This window comes from Propithecus coquereli, unplaced genomic scaffold, assembly GCF_000956105.1.
Source record: "Propithecus coquereli isolate 6110/MARCELLA unplaced genomic scaffold, Pcoq_1.0 Scaffold120, whole genome shotgun sequence".
NCBI lineage: Eukaryota > Metazoa > Chordata > Mammalia > Primates > Indriidae > Propithecus > Propithecus coquereli.
The window spans coordinates 4,150,208-4,168,847 of record NW_012136081.1 but is presented as its reverse complement, the minus strand read 5'-3'; the positions used below and the strand labels follow the sequence as shown (position 1 = coordinate 4,168,847).

The window sequence follows — 18,640 nt, the reverse complement described above, 5'->3', positions numbered from 1 at the left end:
CGGCAGTCTCCAGTTCACCTCCCTCGAATCTCGTCGGAGGTCGTGGAGGTGGGTTTGTGCGGCCGGGTGCAGTCCTCAGCTGTCCCGCCTGGCTGCCCCCTGACGGCCACCCTGCCATGTCAGAGCTTCCCCCCATCCCCCCAGGAGCTTCCCCACATCCCTTTCAAGGCCCCGCCCCTATGTCTACACCTTTTCCCATGGGAGGGTGGGGGCGTGTACCAGGCAGCTTCATTGTCACCGCTGCTGGGGCTCCGCCGTCCCCGAGTCTGCGCCGAGGCTGAACATCAGCAGAGCAGGTGGCCCAGGGGCCATGTGGGTCGGAGCTCTCCAGCCACACCTGGGTCCTGCTGCTTCCAAACCCGCTCGCCTGAAAGAAGTGTCATTCACTGTCCAGACGATTCACACCTCAGGGACCCAGTGTGACTTTTTAGGGGAGCGCTCCACGGAGGGTGAGACCCAGCTGGGTTGAACCTCTGCTCTGTGACCGTGGCCGAGTCACCTGGCATAATCACCGATCCAACAGTGACCTCCCCGGCGGCAGCCACGCGCCGACACAGCAGCAACGAACCAGGCTGGGACCCTTGGCCTTCTGAGACAGACCAGGGACGTGAGAAACAGCCACCGTTTAATGAGCACCGACTGTGTGCCGGGACCCCATCCTCAGCACTGCGTCTGCACGACCTCATTCAGTCCTCACCGTGGCCCTGAAAAGCGGCCGTGAACCCCGTGCATCAGTTGGAGAAACAGAGACCTCAAGAAAAGCACGCACTTGCAGGGCTGAGAAACGGGGCCACTCTCCTTCCACGACCCAGCTTTTCGGAGCTGGAGCCGTATGGACGGAGGCAGAGAGGGTCCTTAGACGCCGACCCTCGCCGTCAGTGTCTAGCTAAGCTAGTCCTGTGTCCCTCACGACCGCGGGCGAGGCTGGAAAAGGCCCCGCCCTTGGGGGTGCGTTGGGATCCCGGGGAAGTGGCCGGCAGTAATGATTAACCCACACGCAGCACCTGGCTTTGAACCTCTGGCCTGCTGACTCATTTTGCAAACTCTGCTCGCCCTGGGAGCGGCTTCTGTCACCTTACTTGAGATTCCAGCAGGGGAGGTGTCACACAGCCAGGGGAGGTGATCCTGGCATTCAGACCTGCCACCGGGAAACCCGAGGCCAGACACGTGGGAGACGAGTCTGATGGAGGAGACGGCGCTCGACCCCCTGCTGGCCAGTAAGGAGTGGGGGGGCTCGGGACTGGGGACAGGGGACCAGGGACCATCACTCACTGCCCTCCCACTCAGGCGGGATACCCAGCCTGTCGCTCCGTGACCCTGCAGAGGGCGTGGGGTGGACCCAAGGAGCCGGCTTCCATGCGTGCCCAGCCCAGCTGGGAGAGGGCAGGGGCGGTGCCCCGGGGCGGGCAGGCTAATGCCACTGCCTTCCTGCATGGCGAGCCGCCCCTCCTACGAGCAGTCATCCCGAACCCTGGGGTTTCTCAGACTTGGCACTGCTGACATCCGGGGCTGGATAACTCTGCCGTGGGGGGCTGTCCTGCGTGTTGTAGAATATTTAGCAGCATCCGTGGCCTCTGCCCAGTAGGGACCAGTGATACCTCCATGCTCTGTTGTAACCACCCCAAAATGTCACTAAAATGTGCCCTGAGGGCGCGATCCACTTTCCTCCGTTGAGGACAACCACTGTGTGTGGCATTTCCCAAGGACCAGCTCCGAGCGCAACCTTGAGGCCATGACACATCTGAGCCTCCCGGGGTCCTACGAGGCTGGTCCCATGCTGGGGATGACTCAAGGCTTTGGGGCCAGACCCCCTGCTTTCGATCTCAGACCTGTCGTTTACCAGCGGGGCCATCTAGGACAAGTGGCCTCACCTCTCTGCTCCTTGGTTTGTTCACCAGTAAGTGGGGCTAAGAATAGTGTCTGCCCCAGAGTCTGGGAAGGAAAGGACATGAATTGAAACGTGGTAGGTGCTCTAAGCACAGGGCCCGGCGCCTACTAAATGCTGTTATGGTCCCATTTTACACAAGAGTAAAGATGAGGCCCAGAGAAATTAAGTCACTTGCCGAAGGGTCACACGGCTGGTCGGGTGAGGGCTGGGAGGGACCCTAGATGTCTCTCTCTAGAGCCTTCCGCGCAGGAAGAGGAGGCGGCTGAGAATTCAGAGACCCAGTCCCAGCCCCAGCCCCGCCTGTTCCTCCCCCTGTGACCACGTGTGGCTCACTCCTCTCTCTGGGCCTCAGCCCCTGCTAGACCAGCGGATTCCATTTTAAACAATGCTCATCGGGTGGCTACACTGCAGGTTGTATCACTCATGCCAATCTTGTCTCAGAGAGGGGGTCCTGCTCTGTGTGGGGGGGCCCTGAGGGCCTTCCTGACATCGGGGACCAGCCAGGGGACACTGGGGTCGGGCGTGTCCATCTGACAGCCCATCCTTTATCCCCATGCTGGTCGAGTGAGCAAATGAATGATCTCCCTCCGTTTATGAGTGGATGAACAAACGAGGAGGCTGACCAACTTCCCGTGGCACCCCCAACCGTGGGAACGCCAGGACGCCAGCTGGGATGTCCCCTCCTGTACGACAAGCGGGAGGAGGCCGTGCTTGGTGGCTCCCGCTCTCTGCGGTCCGGAGCGAGGTCCGAGCCCGCGGGGCAGCTGCCTTACCAGAGATTACCCGTGCGTGCCGGGGCTGGAACGTCCCCCAGGGTTGGCCTCGTCCCCGGCCCTCTGGCCTCCATTGGAAGCAAGTTCCAAGGGCAGAGGGGGGACGGAGCAGGGATTTGCAAAAACAAGCAAAGTAGCTGAAAAAGGACTAATTTTTATTTTTGGTTTGTTCTCAAAGTGTCAGAGAGCTGAGACAGAGGGAGGAGGAATGCGACTTGAGCAATGAGATGTTTACAAAGGAGCCCTCAAGTGACTCCGCGCTGGTGCCAAGTGTTTGAGATCCCTGCACCGAGATTTCCAAGGACCCGTTTCCTCCTCGGTGGCCCTCGGATGGCCACGCCAAAGTGTGGGAGAGGGAGTCGTGGCAGCATCGCTCTGTCGCTCCGCTGGCGCTGGCCTCTCTCCCCAGATGGTCTGGTCCTTACGTCTAGAGGGCACCAAACTTGGGCCTCCAGGGGCCTGGGGGCTTGCATGCCAGTCTCCACCTCTCCCAGGAGCCTTCTTGGACAGGATTCTGTCTAGGAGCTGCAGTGAGTGATACTCCTATGTCAACTGCACAGCCCATGAACTTTGGACCTAGTCTTGAGTCCATGCTGGCAGCACAGGGCTGTAACTTGAGGGAGTCTCGTGGGAGGGGCCCTTCTTGTGCTGTTGGAAGCTGCATCCTTGGTCTTCATTGCTTTGTCACTAAGCTCTAGGTTCTCAGAGCCCTTGATTATATTAATAACTCTAGCATCTCCAAAGGGGAGCACTTAGACATGTATCAGTCAGTCACACTCTAGTATAAATGAGGTTAGCCATGGTCTTTCCTGGTGACTGCTACCTGAATGGAAGTGGGCTCCACTTCAGGATGTTGGACAGCCATGGGACAGCAAGGGGTGCAGGGGCCATGGTAAGGATCCCCAAAAAGGGGCAGGGTGCATGGCTGCCAGTGATAAGCTGTGCCCCTTCTCCAGCCGCCACCAAAGACCCCAGATTTCTCTTTCAGGGCCATGGATAGGGACTTCCTCCCAGGGTGGAGGCTGAGAAGGGTGGTAGGAAGATCACAGAACCTGATCTGAGCTGGATCAGCTAGATCAGCTGGTGCTGGAACCGACCTGAGGCAAATCGATGCCTCAGCTCTCAGCCGCCTCATCTGTAAAATGGTCATGAGACGCCTGTGAGGACAGGCGTGGCAGCGTTTCCCCCGGTGATGGTCATGGTCTGATGCTGGAGACGGGAAAGGCTGCTCTCTCTGGCTACCGCCTCCGTTTCCTCTTTAGACTGAGAACCTCAGCGTCCAACTCCGCTGGGAAATTGCGTCTCTCTTTTTGCCAAGAGGAGAAGTTGTGAAATCCCACTTGGGTCCTTAGGGCAGGAGAGAAAGGCAGCTTGGGGGCTTCTGGAGACCCGGATGGCAGGACTGTGGCCAGGATGAATCGTGTCACCCCTCATCCATCAGAAAAGGGAGCCCCGAGGGAGGGAGGAGAATCGCCGCAGTCAGAGGGGCACGGCGTTCTCAGGGCTTCTGAGAACATCTCTGGCAGCAGGAAGTGCAGACAGATGGGGAGAGAGGAAGGGAAGGAGGCAGCGAGGGAGGGAAGCCTGAAGGAAGGTCTTTCTCCTGAGGAGACCGAGATGGTGACGCCACTGTCAGAAGCCTGACCAGAGCTCTGGAACCAGTGCGCGCGGCCGCCCGGCTCGGGGCCGAGGGCCCCACGGCCTCTGCAGCTCAGCCACAGGGAAGCAGGGACGGAGCTGGGCTGGCAGCGCCGTGGTGGCGAAGACCTTCGAGTGTCACCAGCCTCATCGATGTGTCCTCACGTGAACATCTGTTGGGAAAGGTTCAAGAGGCCGTGGCCTTGGCCGGCACCCTGGGGCCAGGGGCTGTTTGCTTTAGCGATTGCTTCACACAGGTCTGAAGTGAAATGTCATATAAGAGGAACTCTGTGATCTCGGGGACGCCACTCTTCTCTGGGGCTGTTTGCTCATCTCCGTCAGGATGAGGGAGGAGTTCAACAGTCACCTTGCAGGGAGAGGGGACCCGGGAAAGGCTTCTGTGGATTCAGCAGCAAGAGGCAGAAATGCTATCTTCGAAAAGGTGGAAATACTTTCACTCATATGAAAGAAGTTGAAAGGTGGATTGTGGGGCTGGGAGGGGCTTCAGGCAGTCGTCACAGATGCAGGGTTCTTCTCTCAGGCTGCTCTGCCATGCTCAGCACAGGCATCCACCTCACGGCCCATCGTGGCTGCTTGAGCTCAAGCCATCCGACCTGCATTCCAGCCAGGGGGAGAGAGAAAGTGCAAAGAGGTGCACTCTCCCTTCCTAGAAGTTGCCCACATACTTCCACTCATTCCCACGGGCCTGAACTTAGTCCCAGGGCCAAATCTAGCTGCAAGGGAGTCAGGACGAGCAGTTTGGGTTCTCAGCTGGTCACATGCCAGCTAAAAATTAGGGAAATCTCTTATTAAGAAAAAGACAAAGAATTAATTTGGGAGGCAGGGAGGAGAACTATCAGTCTGCAGCACCTTGGTCTCCTCATCTATAAAATGGGATGGTTGCTCCCCTTGGTCTCTGAGTCCTTTCCAGCCTAGACAGCATGTGATTCCACGTTCCACACAACTTGCCTCATGGAGTTTTCTAGACTTTAGGGTCCACTAGGGCAAGGAGTTCTGCATGCTCTGTTCACAACTATTTCCCAGGTGCCTAGAACATGCCTGGCACATGATCTGTGTGTTTGTTGAGTGACCGAATGATGACTGGTGTTTTAACAGGTAGACCAGGGGCCACTCGCTCTTTATTTTCTCTTCTTCTTTTTAAAAAACTTTCCCTTTTTGCCTTTTCTTTTGCCTTCTCCTCCCTCTCCTCCTTCTCCTCCATTTTCCTTTTTCAGACACCCAGCCCTACCCCACCGGCTGCCTGCCTGTCGTGCCTCCCAGACCACAGGCCTGGGTCGCAGGAGGCGGCTGCGTTCGCAGAGCCCCAGGCCGGGGAGGCTGGTGGCCGATGCTGCAGTAGCTTTGATGCCCCAGTGCAGGCGGCCCTCCCGGTGTGTGCCTGTGAGTCCCTCCTCTCCCAGCCCCCAAAAAACTGACCCTTGCTGCATCCGGCCATCCTTCCCTACCACGCAGAGACACACAGACACCGCCTGCTTCGGGAGACAGGCTCCCAGCAACAGGAAAGCGAAGGCAAGTTCGGAGAAACTGACATGCCGGAGGGTCGCCCCCGGGCTGCGTGTGGAAAGGCAGCATCCTCTCAGTCTAAACGCACGGAATGGTCTGTCTGCCCAGCTGTGTTTCACGTGGGCACAGCCACTCGGCTACATCCTTGCAGCCCCGGCAAGTTGCGAGCGCTATTGCGAAGGCACCAGCCGCTGACACCGACCCAGGGGCGCGACAGTTGCCTCACAGACAATTGAACTACCTCATTTCCTGGGCAAGTTCGACCTGCACGCACTTGCTGTGTATTTTTTCTTCTTTGGAAACTGTAAAGCGCTATAATTAACATCGTATGTATCATCTTCCTGGAGCCGAAAAACAATTCATGACCAATTGGATTCTTTTCTGTCCCTTCCACTCTGTACTTTGTGACATTTCTGTGTAAATACACCGTATTGACATATCCCTGAAGACACGGTTCACAAATCCCAGAGGATTCCGCGTCCGCAGCGCCCACCGGCATTCCTAAGAGAGTCGGCGCGCCGGGTCAGGGACAGCCGGCAGCCCTCAGGGCCTCCGCACGGCTGTTCCGTGGCCTGAATGTCCTTCCTCCCGCCTCCACCCAGGACGCCACGCACATCCCGTCCTCGGCGGGGCCCTCCCCAGCCCCGCTCTGGCGTCTCGTCGTTCTCTGACCCCTCACCCTGCTTCATTTTTCCTTAAACCCCCTGCCTATCCAGCATGATATATTGGCTTATTCTCTTTCTCCTCCATAAAAATATAATTTCCACAATAGCAGAGACTTAAAAAAAAAATCACTGTATCCTCAGCACTTAGGCCTGTGCCAAGGCGATCCGAGTGCTCAAGAAACGCTTACTGACTGACGCCTTCGACTTTTCTGGATATTTTCTACCGGCCCCGATAGACTCTACTAAAGGTGAAAATACTTTCAATCCCCCAATCTAGCGAGTTCAGGAGTTCCCCTTCTCAGGCAGTGTAAGAAGTCCTGGCACGTGTCCTACCTTATCACACGCTTTTAGATTCCATCTTGTTCTAGAAAGATTATAAGGTAGCTTATCCAAATTTTAAAAATCCCTCAAAAAATGAAACAATCTGGGAGTTCGTAAGTCAAAAGGGGTGCAGGGAAAGTAAGGTTTGGAAAGTGAGATGTTGAAAACAATATTTAGCACTTACAGATGGTCACTGTGGGCGAGTCAGGCTGTTCCGCCTGTTTTGGGTCACTTTCTCTCCATGACAAACCTTGGGCTAGGCACTGTAATGGATGCCCATTTTACAGATAAGGAAACTGAGGCACAGAAAGGAAAAGGCACTTGCCCAAGATGGCTGAGCTGGTCGAAGGCAGGCAGGTGTGAATCACTGGTCTCTTACGCAGCAGAACCACGTGTTCTTGGCCCCGACACCTGGACCCGGGGACATGGAGCCACCTGTGGGTGGCCCAGGGCGTAAGCGTCTGCTCCGAGCGCCTCCCCAAGCCGTCTCTGAGCCTCTCGGTTCCGGGAAGGAGACACGAACCTTTTGACAATTTACGATGTCGATGAAATGAGGCCACACCCGTGGCTCAGAAGCAAGATGCCTGAGACCGACAGCCGCCCAGCCTCCAACAAAAATGGAGTCCGGTTCTTATCTGGAAAAGAATGGGACGAAGGTTCTGCGAGAGGCAGGAACGAAGGCAGCCTGGGAGGGCGGTGAGTAGGAGGGGCCCGTGTCCGGCCCCCACGCTGCCACAGGACAGCCCTGGCACTGCATGTGGCTGCCATGGCCGCTGGCCAGCACCAGGAGAATCCTGGTCCACCCTCACTGGCCCAGGCGCTGAGCCGCTCACAGAGCATCTGACTGGCCAAGCCTGGGCCACGCGTCCACGGCCCGGTTGCCAGGGAGACGGAGCAGCAGACCTCACATCCTCCTTCCACAGCCTGGGCTCTATACCCACCAATAAGACACCCAGTGGGGGACCCCCCAACATGGCAAATGTTCACCACACCCTCCCTGAGGAGTCCCCAGAGGACAGCCTCCTGTGGGGCCCACTAAGAACCACAGGCTCTACCTGTCTTCGAAGCAGGGGATGAGGGAGCTGGTGCCTTTCTGTGCAAATGAGGGCCGTACCCTGAGATCCCCCCCTAGGGGGATTTGGGCTCCTAACACAGAGATTCAGGGGCGATTGGGCCCCAAAGGGACGGCCCCTCATTAGGTTCTAGGAAGTGTGCAAAAGCACCTCACAGACCTTACTCTTGCCCTGCCAGCGGCTGTGGAATGCTGGCTCTGGGCTCCACGCTGTCCCGGACAAACAGCCAGCCTGGTGTCGGAACCACGGCCTGCAGCGAGTGGGAAGCTGGGCCCATCTACCGGGCGGCACAGCTCGCATTTCGGATCAGCGAGTCCAGAGCCCTGCGACCCCAGGGACTGGCAGGAACACGGCAGCCCGACAGTTCGTTTGCAGTTGTTTGGTTCATCCCTTTACCCGCACAGCTGGGGACAAGGCGCTCATCTGCTATGCTCTGCAGCCCTCCTCAGTGCCCCAGCGGTGGGCAGGGCTGGTCTTTACGGACTGCGTCCACCTGTCCCCATCGCCCTCTGGGTTGCGGACACACTATTGATTCCCCTTAACCGGGCCAAGTCCCTGTGAATAGTCCTTTCATTAAACTCGTCTCGTTTTGGGCTGAATCGTGCCCCCCCCCGTTCATATGTTCAAGTCCTAGCCCCCGCTCCCCACCGTGTGACTGTATCAAGTCAAAATGAGGTCATTGGGGGGGCCCTAATCCCCCAGACCTGGTGTCCTTGCAAGAAGAGGAGATTAGGACACGGACACCCACAATGGGACGGCCACATGAGGACACAGGGAGGTGGCCGTCTGCCAGCCAAGGAGAGAGGCCTGGGAGGAACCAGCCCTGCGACACCGGGATCTCGGACTTCAGCCTCCAGGACTGTGAGAGGAGGAATGTCTGTCGTTTAAGCGGCGCAGTGTCTGTTCCGGCCACCTGAGCAAATGACCACAGACCCCCCACAGAGAGCCATCTGCCTGCTACTGGGCTGTGACCAGCACATGTCGTGAGATTGTGCGACAGCCATGAGTATCCACGGCTTGAGCGGTGCTGGGCCTGGTGTCCGGCGTGTCCCCTGCAGCGGCTCACTGCATGCTCACCCCCAGGAGGTGGACACTCCAGAGGCTGCTGTCACCCCTGGAAGCCTGGGAAGAAAAGCAAGGCTCAGTCTAAGAATTCTGCCCGGGTCCCAACGTGAGCGGTGACGCCAAGCCCTCTCTCTTTTGCTTCCCCGAGCGTGGGAGGACTCGTCGTCCAGCAAGGGGGGGTGACCACCCCGCTCGCCGAAGATGGCTGGAATCCTTTAGGCCAAAGTTAAAACGGGGGCCGGATGTAGCCCAGCGGGCGTCACTCAACTTGTCAAACCAACCCTGACACAGGTGACGTGACAGTCGTGTTCTGTGTGTGGAGTCACAGCAGGGAGATGCCGGTCAATCCCAAAACAGTTCCTGCTGCCACATTCCAAGACCCTCGAAGTGGTCCGTGTGCTGCGATCTTGTTGCAAACCATGAGATGTCCGGCCCTGGCTCCCTGCCGCCAGCGCTGGCCCGGCACCCCGGCGTGCTGCTGCGTGGGCAGGAGGCTGGCTCTGCTGAAGGCAGCAGTGACCTACCAGACCCACCCGCGAGCGGGACGGGGTCAGGGAGACGGTGCACAGCGCCCCCCACCCCTCCGGCCTGTACAGCCAACAAAGAGTGGCAGGACAGCCTCCTTGTTGGAAGTATGGCCTGGGGACGCCGTCTGAGGGCTGGACGTTGGTTGAGATTTTAAAATCAAACGTGTCGTCACAAGGGCGTCCTGGGGACACAGACTTTCCTCTCTTTTCAAGGACAACGGAAGCCAGCTCCTCACCAGGGTCGTCCCCCGAGGCGACTGCAGCGCCGCGGTTTCCTGTGCCCGGGACCCCTGCCCAGAGCACCGTGGGCGGAAGGTCATCACTGCTCTGAGCCCTTTGCAGATTCCTGAGGTCGGGTGTTGCTTTTCCTTCTCAGATTCCCTCAAACGACGGGAAAGCGGTGTCTGCAAAGAGGGTTTGTGAGCAGTCCGCTCTCGCCGGGGCTGCCGTTTGCGTGCTGTGGCTGGCGGGGGCCAAGGAAAGGTTCCCAAAGGGACACTCAAGGAGGGTCGCCCAGGGCCCTCCGCAGAAGAGGCCTGGCCAGCGGGGCCACGTGTCCCCATGGGCGGCTTGACCCGGGGTTTTTCCCTGGGAACTGTCATCCCAAACCCACATGAAAGAAGAGGGGGAGGCACGCGGGACACACCCTGCTCCCTCGCCCCGAAGAACCTGAGCGACTTCGCGCTCTGCCTGCCGGTCCTGGGAAGCGGGGCACTCCCAGCCGACCCGCGGGTCGGTTCACCAGGCTGCCACCTCTGCTCAGGCGGAAACGGAGAATGTGTCTGTCGGCAAAGCAGCTCAAAGCCCGGCCCGACGAGCAGATCACCGGGTGATCGCAGAGGCCGCCTCGGGTGCCCTATTTTTACACCCTGCTCGATGTGAAGTTTCCCTTCTCTCGAGAGGCATTTTCCCATCACTCCTGAATGAAAGCTCTATTCAGGGCTGCCCGAATGTCCCTGTGACCTTCCGAGGAGAAAAGCCACCAAGTGCTTCCAGTTACAGAAGGGACTTTATGAATCTACCATCTTCAAATAACTTAGAAACATATTTAGGGTTCGTAATCTCACCTCTGTTTTACGCCAAGAGCCTTGGCATCGGTGCTGTTTACTCTGAAAAAAACCAGGCTGTGTTTTCTTTGATCTCATATTGAGCATAAATATTTGCACCATTAGTTAGAGTCCGTTTAATTCCAAAACCTCGAGCACCACGGGCGGCCTCGAGGGTAAACAGGCGGCTAGATGCTAGTCATCCCTGGAAGATTCCGTGCTGAGAGCCCTCCCGCAGGCCTTTCACCCGCCCCGCACTGCAAACAAGCAAGCTGAAGGTCGAGGAGCAGCCGAGGAGCCCGGGTTTGAACGCAGCGATCACAGGGACTGAGTGTGGGTGTTTTCCTGTTATTTCCACACCTGTCTCGTTATTCCTGGTAGTAATGTGTTGCAACTGGAGCACTGAGTCCGTCCGTGCTGATTCCAAATTCCAGAGAGATAAATGGAAGGTCAATATGGTACTGCAGGAAGAGTTCTGGAGTTGACTAGAAATTTCTAGAATCAGTTGGACCTGCGTTTGAATCCAAATTCCGCCACTTACCAGCTGTGTCAACTTAGGCAAGACATTCTCCCTCTCTGTGCCAGTTTCCTCAGCTATAAATGGGAAGAGTAATTCATACCTCACGTGGTTGAGGTGAGACAGATAAAAATAATAAAGCGAATGCTTAATTCTGGTGCCTCGCGTGGCCCAACATCTCTGAGCCTAGGGCCACCTCCCTGCCTCCTAACAGGCAGGTAACAAACGTGAAGGGCACAGTGTCAGCTCACAAAACCCGTGTGCCACACAGAAGCCATTGTCATGCTTGCGTTTCCCCCAAATGCAGCAGCCCAGCCGCTGGTGTCCTGCAAAACCCTTTTAGGTGCAAAGGGAACCAATTTTAGGTGGTGCCAGGACCTGGCCATAGGAGGCTGGCAGCACGCGATGAAAATGGACTTCAATTTCCACTTCTCTTGGAGTCTTCAGGGGCGTGAGCAGGTCCCACACCCCTCGGTCCCACACCCCTCTGTCCCACACGAGTCTCCCCAGCCAGCAGTGTGGGGTCGGGCTCAGGACCCCCCGGTGTTTCCAGGTAGAACTGAGCAACAGTATTGCATTTTTATTGTGCTTTATTAAACAGTCACCTTCTGTTTATGGTCAGTGATTCTTATTTTCATTTCCAGTAATGATATTGGGTGCTTTAAAAATGAAGTTTGACAAGCCCTAAAAAGGAAGACCATTCTGATGCATGCTACACGGGTGAACCTCGAGGACGTGATGCTAAGTGAAATAAGCCAGACACAAAAAGGACAAACGCTGCGTGAGTCCACCGAGGTCCCTGGAGTAGTCGAATCCACGCAGACGGAAAGCAGAGTGGTGGGTGCCAGAGGCTGGGGGAGGGGAGTCGTTGTCCAATGGGGACAGAGTTTCGGTTCTGCAAGATGGAGAGAGTTCTGACGCCGGGTGCTGGCGATGGCTGCACAGCCACGTGTTGTACTTAGTGCCACTGAGCTGTACATTTAAAACGGGGAAAATGATAAATTCTATGTTATGTATATTTTGCCATAATTAAAGAATAAAAATAAAGTTTGAAATAGTGAGTTGGATTAGAGAAAGATATGAAGGAAATCATGGCACAGGAAGATCACGAATCCGGCTCCAGTCAGAGACGTGAAGCTCGCGTGGCAGATGTTTGGGAACGTTGGCTTTCTACCTCACAGCAGAGCAGTCAGAGCAGACTCCAGAGCCAGGATGTCTGGGTTTGAGTCCCAGATCTCCCACTTACCGCTGTGTGACCTCGGGCAAGTAACTTCACCTCTCTGAGCCTCAGCGTCCTCATCTGTAAGGCAGGAATGATAGTAGCACATACCACATAGAACTGCTGCACAGATTCGATAAGCTGATATTTATAAAGTGTTTGGAACGGGGCCTGGCACACAGTAAGTGCTCTCTAAGTGTTGTTAAATAAACAGGCTTCCCTGAGGAGAAGCATAGGCAGACAGCTTGACCCGTCTGTCCGGGGCCCTCTGCAAGTCAAGCCCACAGACGGAAGCCTGCTGCGGCTACGGGTCCCCCGAGTCAGAGCGGAGGACTGTCACTCCAGCAGCCGCGTCCTGCTGTCGGGAGCCCCTGTATCCGCGGTGAGCAGCTGCCGAGGAGGCTGGGCCAGGGAGGCTCCCCAGCCGGAAGCCAACCCCAGCCCTCCTCCCGGCTGTTAGCCGGGCACAGCCCCGCCCCGCCCTGCGCGCACCTGCACGGCTCTCTCTAATCCCTTCGAGGGACCCTCGGAAACAGGCCGAGGTCTAGCAGTGAGCGAGTGGATGAACAAGCTGGGGTGCACCCACACCATGGAGTGGGATTCAGCCATAGAACAAGTGAAGTTCTGATACGAGCCATCGTGTGGACGAACCTCACACACTGGAAGAAGCCAGACACAGAGACCATCTAATGTATGATTCCATTTATGCGAAATATCCACGACAGACAAATCCATAGGGACAGAAAGAGGATTGGTGGTTGCCAGGGACTGGGGGGAGGGTAGGAGATGGGGTGTGGTTGCCAATCGGTTAGGGCTTTTACTCTGGAATGATGGAATGTTCTGGAACTAGATAGAAATACGGTTGCTCAACATTGTGAAGGTACGAAATGCCACTAAGTCGCGCATTTTAAAATGGTTCATTTTATATTATGTAAATCTCACCTCAATAATTTTTTAGATTAAAAAAAAAGACACCCAGCCCTGCTCAGTGCAGCCGCCTGGGGCCCCCATCCCTACCCAACCCCCACCATGCTCCCACCCCTGCCCGGGGACCTTCGTCCCCACCTCTGTGTCTCCACCCAGCCTCTGCCAGAACCCCCTACAGCCAGCCTCTACCTGGAAAACTCACCCACTCTCTGTCCCAGGTCAGGGGACATTGCCAGCTCCAATCTGCTCCTGAGGGGTTGGCCTCTGCCGGCATGTCAGTCTCCTGCCACGCCGCCTGTCTGACTGAGCTGAGGATGATACAGACAACGATGCCCCCTAATCCTTATGACGCACCAGGTTCTGGGCTGGAAGTTGGATTCTTGTTCTAGCTCCATGGAATGCCAACCAACAGCTTTGCCAAGGCCCATTTTACAGATGTGCAAACCAAGGTGCTGAGCAATAACTTGCCCAAGACAGGATCGGGGACCCTCTCTGTTCAACTGCTGAGGCCCTGGGCTCAATTCAACTTCCACCTCACCTTGCTTACCTCCTTCGGGTGGGGGGCTAGCCCTGGAGGGCTGGGGCTCTGCCTTGCTCACCCTTGCACCTCCCATCCCCCCGCCAACCTGAGTGAGGGCCCCGCCCACAGCAGGTGCTCTAAGAGCCAAGTGGAACTGGAAACAGGCTTCCCCAGGCCATGAGAAATCGGCGTTTAAGCGACCCGTGACCCTGTTTGTGTTCTGATGACCAGTGACAGTGGGGGTGGGATGTATGTGACAATCTGGGTGTCTCCTGAGCAGATGAAGAGGGATGTGGCCACAGGTGATGTGACTGTCATCGATGAACTCTGGCCTCTGACATCTGCGGAGGCTGAGCAACATTTGGGAGCCGGGGAGACCTGGGTGCCGCTGCTGGTGTTGGTGAGTCGACCGCAAGCTCAGAGTCGCCACGAGGCCCCGGTGTCCGACAAGGCCGGGGCTTCGGGCAGGGCTGAGCCTATCTCAGCAGGGCCAGGGCCTCACCCTGCAAAGCCTATTTTAAACCTGGGCCAAGCCCAGGGGGTGAGCGCCGGCCCCAGCCTCACCAAGAGCTGCCTTCTCTCCCTCCCTCGCCGCCTCACCGAAAAGGGAAACCATTTTCCATAATTACAAGCATTGTGCGCCGTGATTACTGTATTCCGCTCTACTCCATAATGATGGCTGTGTGTTGTAATGACAGGCATGCCACCTCCCCGAACCAGGCCACTTGCCCTGCTCTGCTTAACATAAATATCTCCCTGGCATGCGCAGGGTGTGGGGAGGTCTTCAGCTTCAGAGGGGCTGCAGCATGGCGCTCCCCAGAAATGGGCAGGGAGACTCCAGGTACTCCTCTTCCAGGCCACCCTGTCCCCATCTGGGCCACATGGGCAACCCAGCCTTTCCCCAGCCTGGCATCGCTCTCCCGTGACAACATTTACCAAAATAGCAGCCGAGACCAATCTTTTTATGAGCTGGTTCAGGTATTTATTAAAATACGTTTTTGAACGTCTGGGTCTGGGGAACCAGCATTTTTGCATATGTTGGACATAGCCAAAGGGTTTCATCTGAATGCAACGTAATTGGAGCCAAGAAAATGAAAAGAAGAAAAAATGGCTTCAATCGGAATGCATCAACATCTATTAATGGCTGTTTTACATATTTCTGCTAATAATAATGCATTAAATAATGTGCATTTTAAAGCTGGCTAAATATACAATAGCCTATCCCTGTCCCAAAAAGGTAAACAATGACAGTTAAAAATAGTCTCAGTAGGTATTTACATTTTTTTTTTCCCTGAGCCTTTTTGGCTTATAGTTCATCATTCCAGGGGTAAGAATTCCAAAATTTTCCCTGTGTATTTACATAACTGAGCAATTGCTATGTATCATGTTGGCGATCAGACCCTTCCAAGAAAAATGGGTTTTTATCTTGACAACAATGGTCAGATGGAAACACTCTGTGAAATGAGTGTGGCCTCCCCAAGGGCCCATGACAGCACCCAATTCCCATCCAACCCACTCCCCCCTCCTGGGGCACGCATCTGGGGTACGTAGCACATGCCTCGGGCTTCTTGGCAAGCTCGTCATGGGGCGCCTTCTGTCCACAGCGAATAAGAAATCCCACCAGGTGCCTCGGCTCCCAGTTTCTTAGTCCAGACTGAAATGAAATAATGATGAAGGAGAAGGGCAGGGCTGACTCATTGTGAGGAAGGAGCCTTCACTCCCCCTTCATACACAGAGTACAGCACTCGGATGGGGGCAGGGAAGACGAACCGGGCAGGAAACATCTCTTAGTGGTTTTGCTGCTACCAGCATCTTCCACCCGGGGCAGCAGCCGTGGGTACCAATCCCAGCAGGCCTGGCGGGGATCAGGGAGGACGCTCACATTCCGTCCAGCGTCCCTTCTGCATCCATGTGGATGTGGTCTGTCCCCCGTGGCATGGCTGGGTCTGTCTTCCCCAGGGTCCAGCCTAAGCTGGACACCTTGTGGGTGTTCCCTTGGCAGGTGGTCCTTGGGTCCTCCCTCGGCACCAGCTAGCTCCTCCCTTGGGGTGCAGAAATTGTAAGATGACCTTTCAAAAGTTCAGACCCTGGCCCTGTCCGCCCCACCCCTCCTGTGGGCAGGGAGCGGCTTAATGTTTTGTTTACCGTGGTTCTGCCTCAGAATTTATTGTATTTATCTGGAGATGTCATGGGTGTGAGTTGGTAGATACACAAGGAGGCGCCGTCACCGCCATTCTCCGCGCCCTCCCCGGTGCCCACATCGCTGCTGTCTGGGAGGATACTGAATTGTCCAGACCTCAGTTTCTAAACACGGCAGGGCTGGAGAGGGGTCCTCCTGGCCCCCTGCCCTGAGCCCGGCTGCAGGGATGTGGCCTGAGGTGGTGAGGAGGAATGGCAAGGGATGTGGGTGACAGTCCCCACCTGGGACCCTGGCTGCCCCCTGGCCAAGTTCAGGTAGCTGGAATCTTGAAATAAAAGGACTTTGCTTCTACTTTGGGGCAGTTCTCACTTTATCCAGATTCCTAAATTCTGCATAGGCTGGGGGATGGGGGTGGGGTAACAGGTCAGGCCCTGCACCGCCCTATAACCTCCAGCTCCTTGCCACCCCTGCCTGGCTTCAGCCCCCTCATATGACAAATTGACAATAATTAATTAGGGTCTTGCCACCTGAGGGCGGGGGCCAGGACACTCTACAGATGCTGGAACCAGGGCCACCCCCCGGAACTGCCCCGTGCCCAAGGCTGCACCCCATCTCTTACGGCTGCGTCCAAGCCCAGGGCCCCCCTTAGTCAACCCCCTTCCTGGGGCCCTGGCTGGGGGCGCGCCTCTCAGGGCCGCTCAGGGCCCCACTGCCCGCCGGTACTGATAAGACGGTCTGGCAGCCGTGGAAACGCACCCCGCGCCGCGGGAGGCCAGGGGAGGGCCAGGACCCGCGGGCCCAGCGCACAGGCTGCTTGTCCTGGCGTCCCGCTCGCTTGCTCGCTTGCTTGCTCGCTGGCTCGCTCAGCGGCGTCCCGGTGGCCGCAGGGGAGGCGCGCGGGGCGGGGCGAGGGTGGTGTCCGCAGGTAACCCCCGGGGGGCGGGGAGGTCGCCAGGACCCCTAGACCAAAAAGCCGAGGGGGAGGAGCGGCGCGGCTGTGCACGAGGGCAGCCAAGTTTGGCTCCGGCGCGTGCGGCTTTGCGTCCTGCCTCTGGGGAGGAGGGGGACTGTCCCCTCTCGAGCTGGGCTCGGACCCTGGCCCTCGGAGCTGCTGCAGACCTCGAGAGGTGACTTCGTCACTCGGGCTCTTGAACCCCGTGCGTCCGGGACGCACCAGACCCGGGCAGGGAGCTGCGCCATGCAGGAGGGCGACATCGGCCTGGAGGGGCTGTCCCCCAAGGAAGCCCCCGCAGCCCGTGAGTATCCAGGGCGTGGGACAGTGAGCGCGGCTGCAGCTGCGTCTGGGACGCCCAGGGACGACGGTGTCCTGAGAACTAGGGCGCAGGAGGAGCAGGAGACAGGGACCCCTGTCGTCTCTGGTGTCGGGACGTCCCCGCACTTCTCCGGGGTGAAGGGGAGAGGGGAGGGCCTTTGTCCGTAGGTGGCAGGTCGCTGGGGGCACCGACAGACAGACAGATGGCAGGCAGAGCGCTGGGCTGGGCGGGGGCTGGGGGCGGCCGGCGAGGGGCCCCTGCGCGGCCCCAGGCGGCATCTGCAGGGCCGGCCGGGCTGTTCCGAATCCCGGGGGAGCGTGATCCAGCGGATGCGAGGTTTTCGGATGTTTTTACAGGCGCTATTAATACACATAATATTTCCGAGCTATTCTGGAGATTTATTTGCGATATAAAGTAACTACTATGACTTGAAATCATAATAGAAACTGTGGAGGAACTTACCGAGCCGGGAGACAAATGAGGCTTGGACGGGAGTCGGGGAGGGGAGTCCCTGACTTCCTCGGCCGCTCCCTGCGCATAAATCACGATCCGGGATATTTTTATACCAATAATTTCAAAATAAATGACCCAAGCAATGTTTCCTGGATGACTTTTTCCCTCCCAGTTCACAGGTTATTAAATAAACCTCGGAGTAGGGTCGGGACAGGGGTCGACAGCGCGCGGTTGGTTTGACTTAATTGCACAGCGCAGTTGTGCCTCACTGGAGCGCCCTGCTTAGCATGCCCGCCCTGCAATCAGAATGCCACCGCCAGCCCAGGGCTGCTAACTATAGCTCCGGAGCCTCTTTTCTATCTTCTCCCTCCCTTCCTCCCCTCTCTTCTTTTTGGATTCCCATGGAGGAGCTTATTCTGACATGTGCCTTTTAAACAGCCTGATTTGGCTTCTTTCTAGAAGTGACATTGCGTGCTCGTCAAATTAAAGGCTGAGGAGAAGAGACAGGGGCCCTGCCAAACATGAGGGGGGGTGGGAGGGTGGCCAGACCTGGGCCCAAGAGAGGTCAGCATCGTGGCCTGATGTGGTGTGGCCAGGCCATCCTGAATGGCCTCCTCAACCTCACATGTAGAAATGACCCGCTCTGTCATCAGCTGGAAACACGAGCCCCAAACTCACCGTCTATGAACTTCTGACCAAGCTCTGCGCAATGATTTAAGTGCTTTCCACGCCTATCCTCAGTACAACCCTGCCCGGGGGGTGCATAATCACCCCCATTGCACAGATAAAGAAATCAAGGCCACACCGTGAGTAACTGGTGGTTACTGGTGGTTACAAGACTGGAGCCCAGGATGTCCGAGTCCAGCTCCTGTGAGGTTGCTGCCTCTCCCTTTCCAGCCCCGACCCCAGGGAGAGTCAGTGAGCGACACAACTGAGGCTCAAGGAAACTTCCCTATGCCGGAGATTGCACTATGGGGGCCTGTGTGTTGGTCTTTGCAGTCGTTAGACCGGGGCATGGGCCGTGTCTCAGACATGACGTTCTGGTACTTTCCTTCATGGAGGATCTAAGT

The 18,640-nt window shown here is 56.9% G+C and overlaps 1 protein-coding gene across 4 annotated transcripts in view; it reads left to right on the top strand.

Annotated features, from left to right (window-relative positions):
• Nucleotides 1–1,070: 1,070 nt before the first annotated feature.
• Nucleotides 1,071–18,640, top strand: part of ANO1 (anoctamin 1, calcium activated chloride channel) — a 194,623-nt gene continuing 177,053 nt past the window's right edge. For 2 of the 4 annotated variants that reach the window (XM_012665635.1, XM_012665633.1), the window contains exon 1: nucleotides 16,790–17,099. In XM_012665635.1, coding sequence (XP_012521089.1) covers nucleotides 17,042–17,099 — 58 coding nt within the window. In that variant the 5' untranslated portion in view covers nucleotides 16,790–17,041. Of the gene's footprint in view, nucleotides 1,218–16,788; nucleotides 17,100–18,640 lie in introns of those variants that run through there. The other 2 variants (XM_012665634.1, XM_012665636.1) reach the window with 2 other exon arrangements.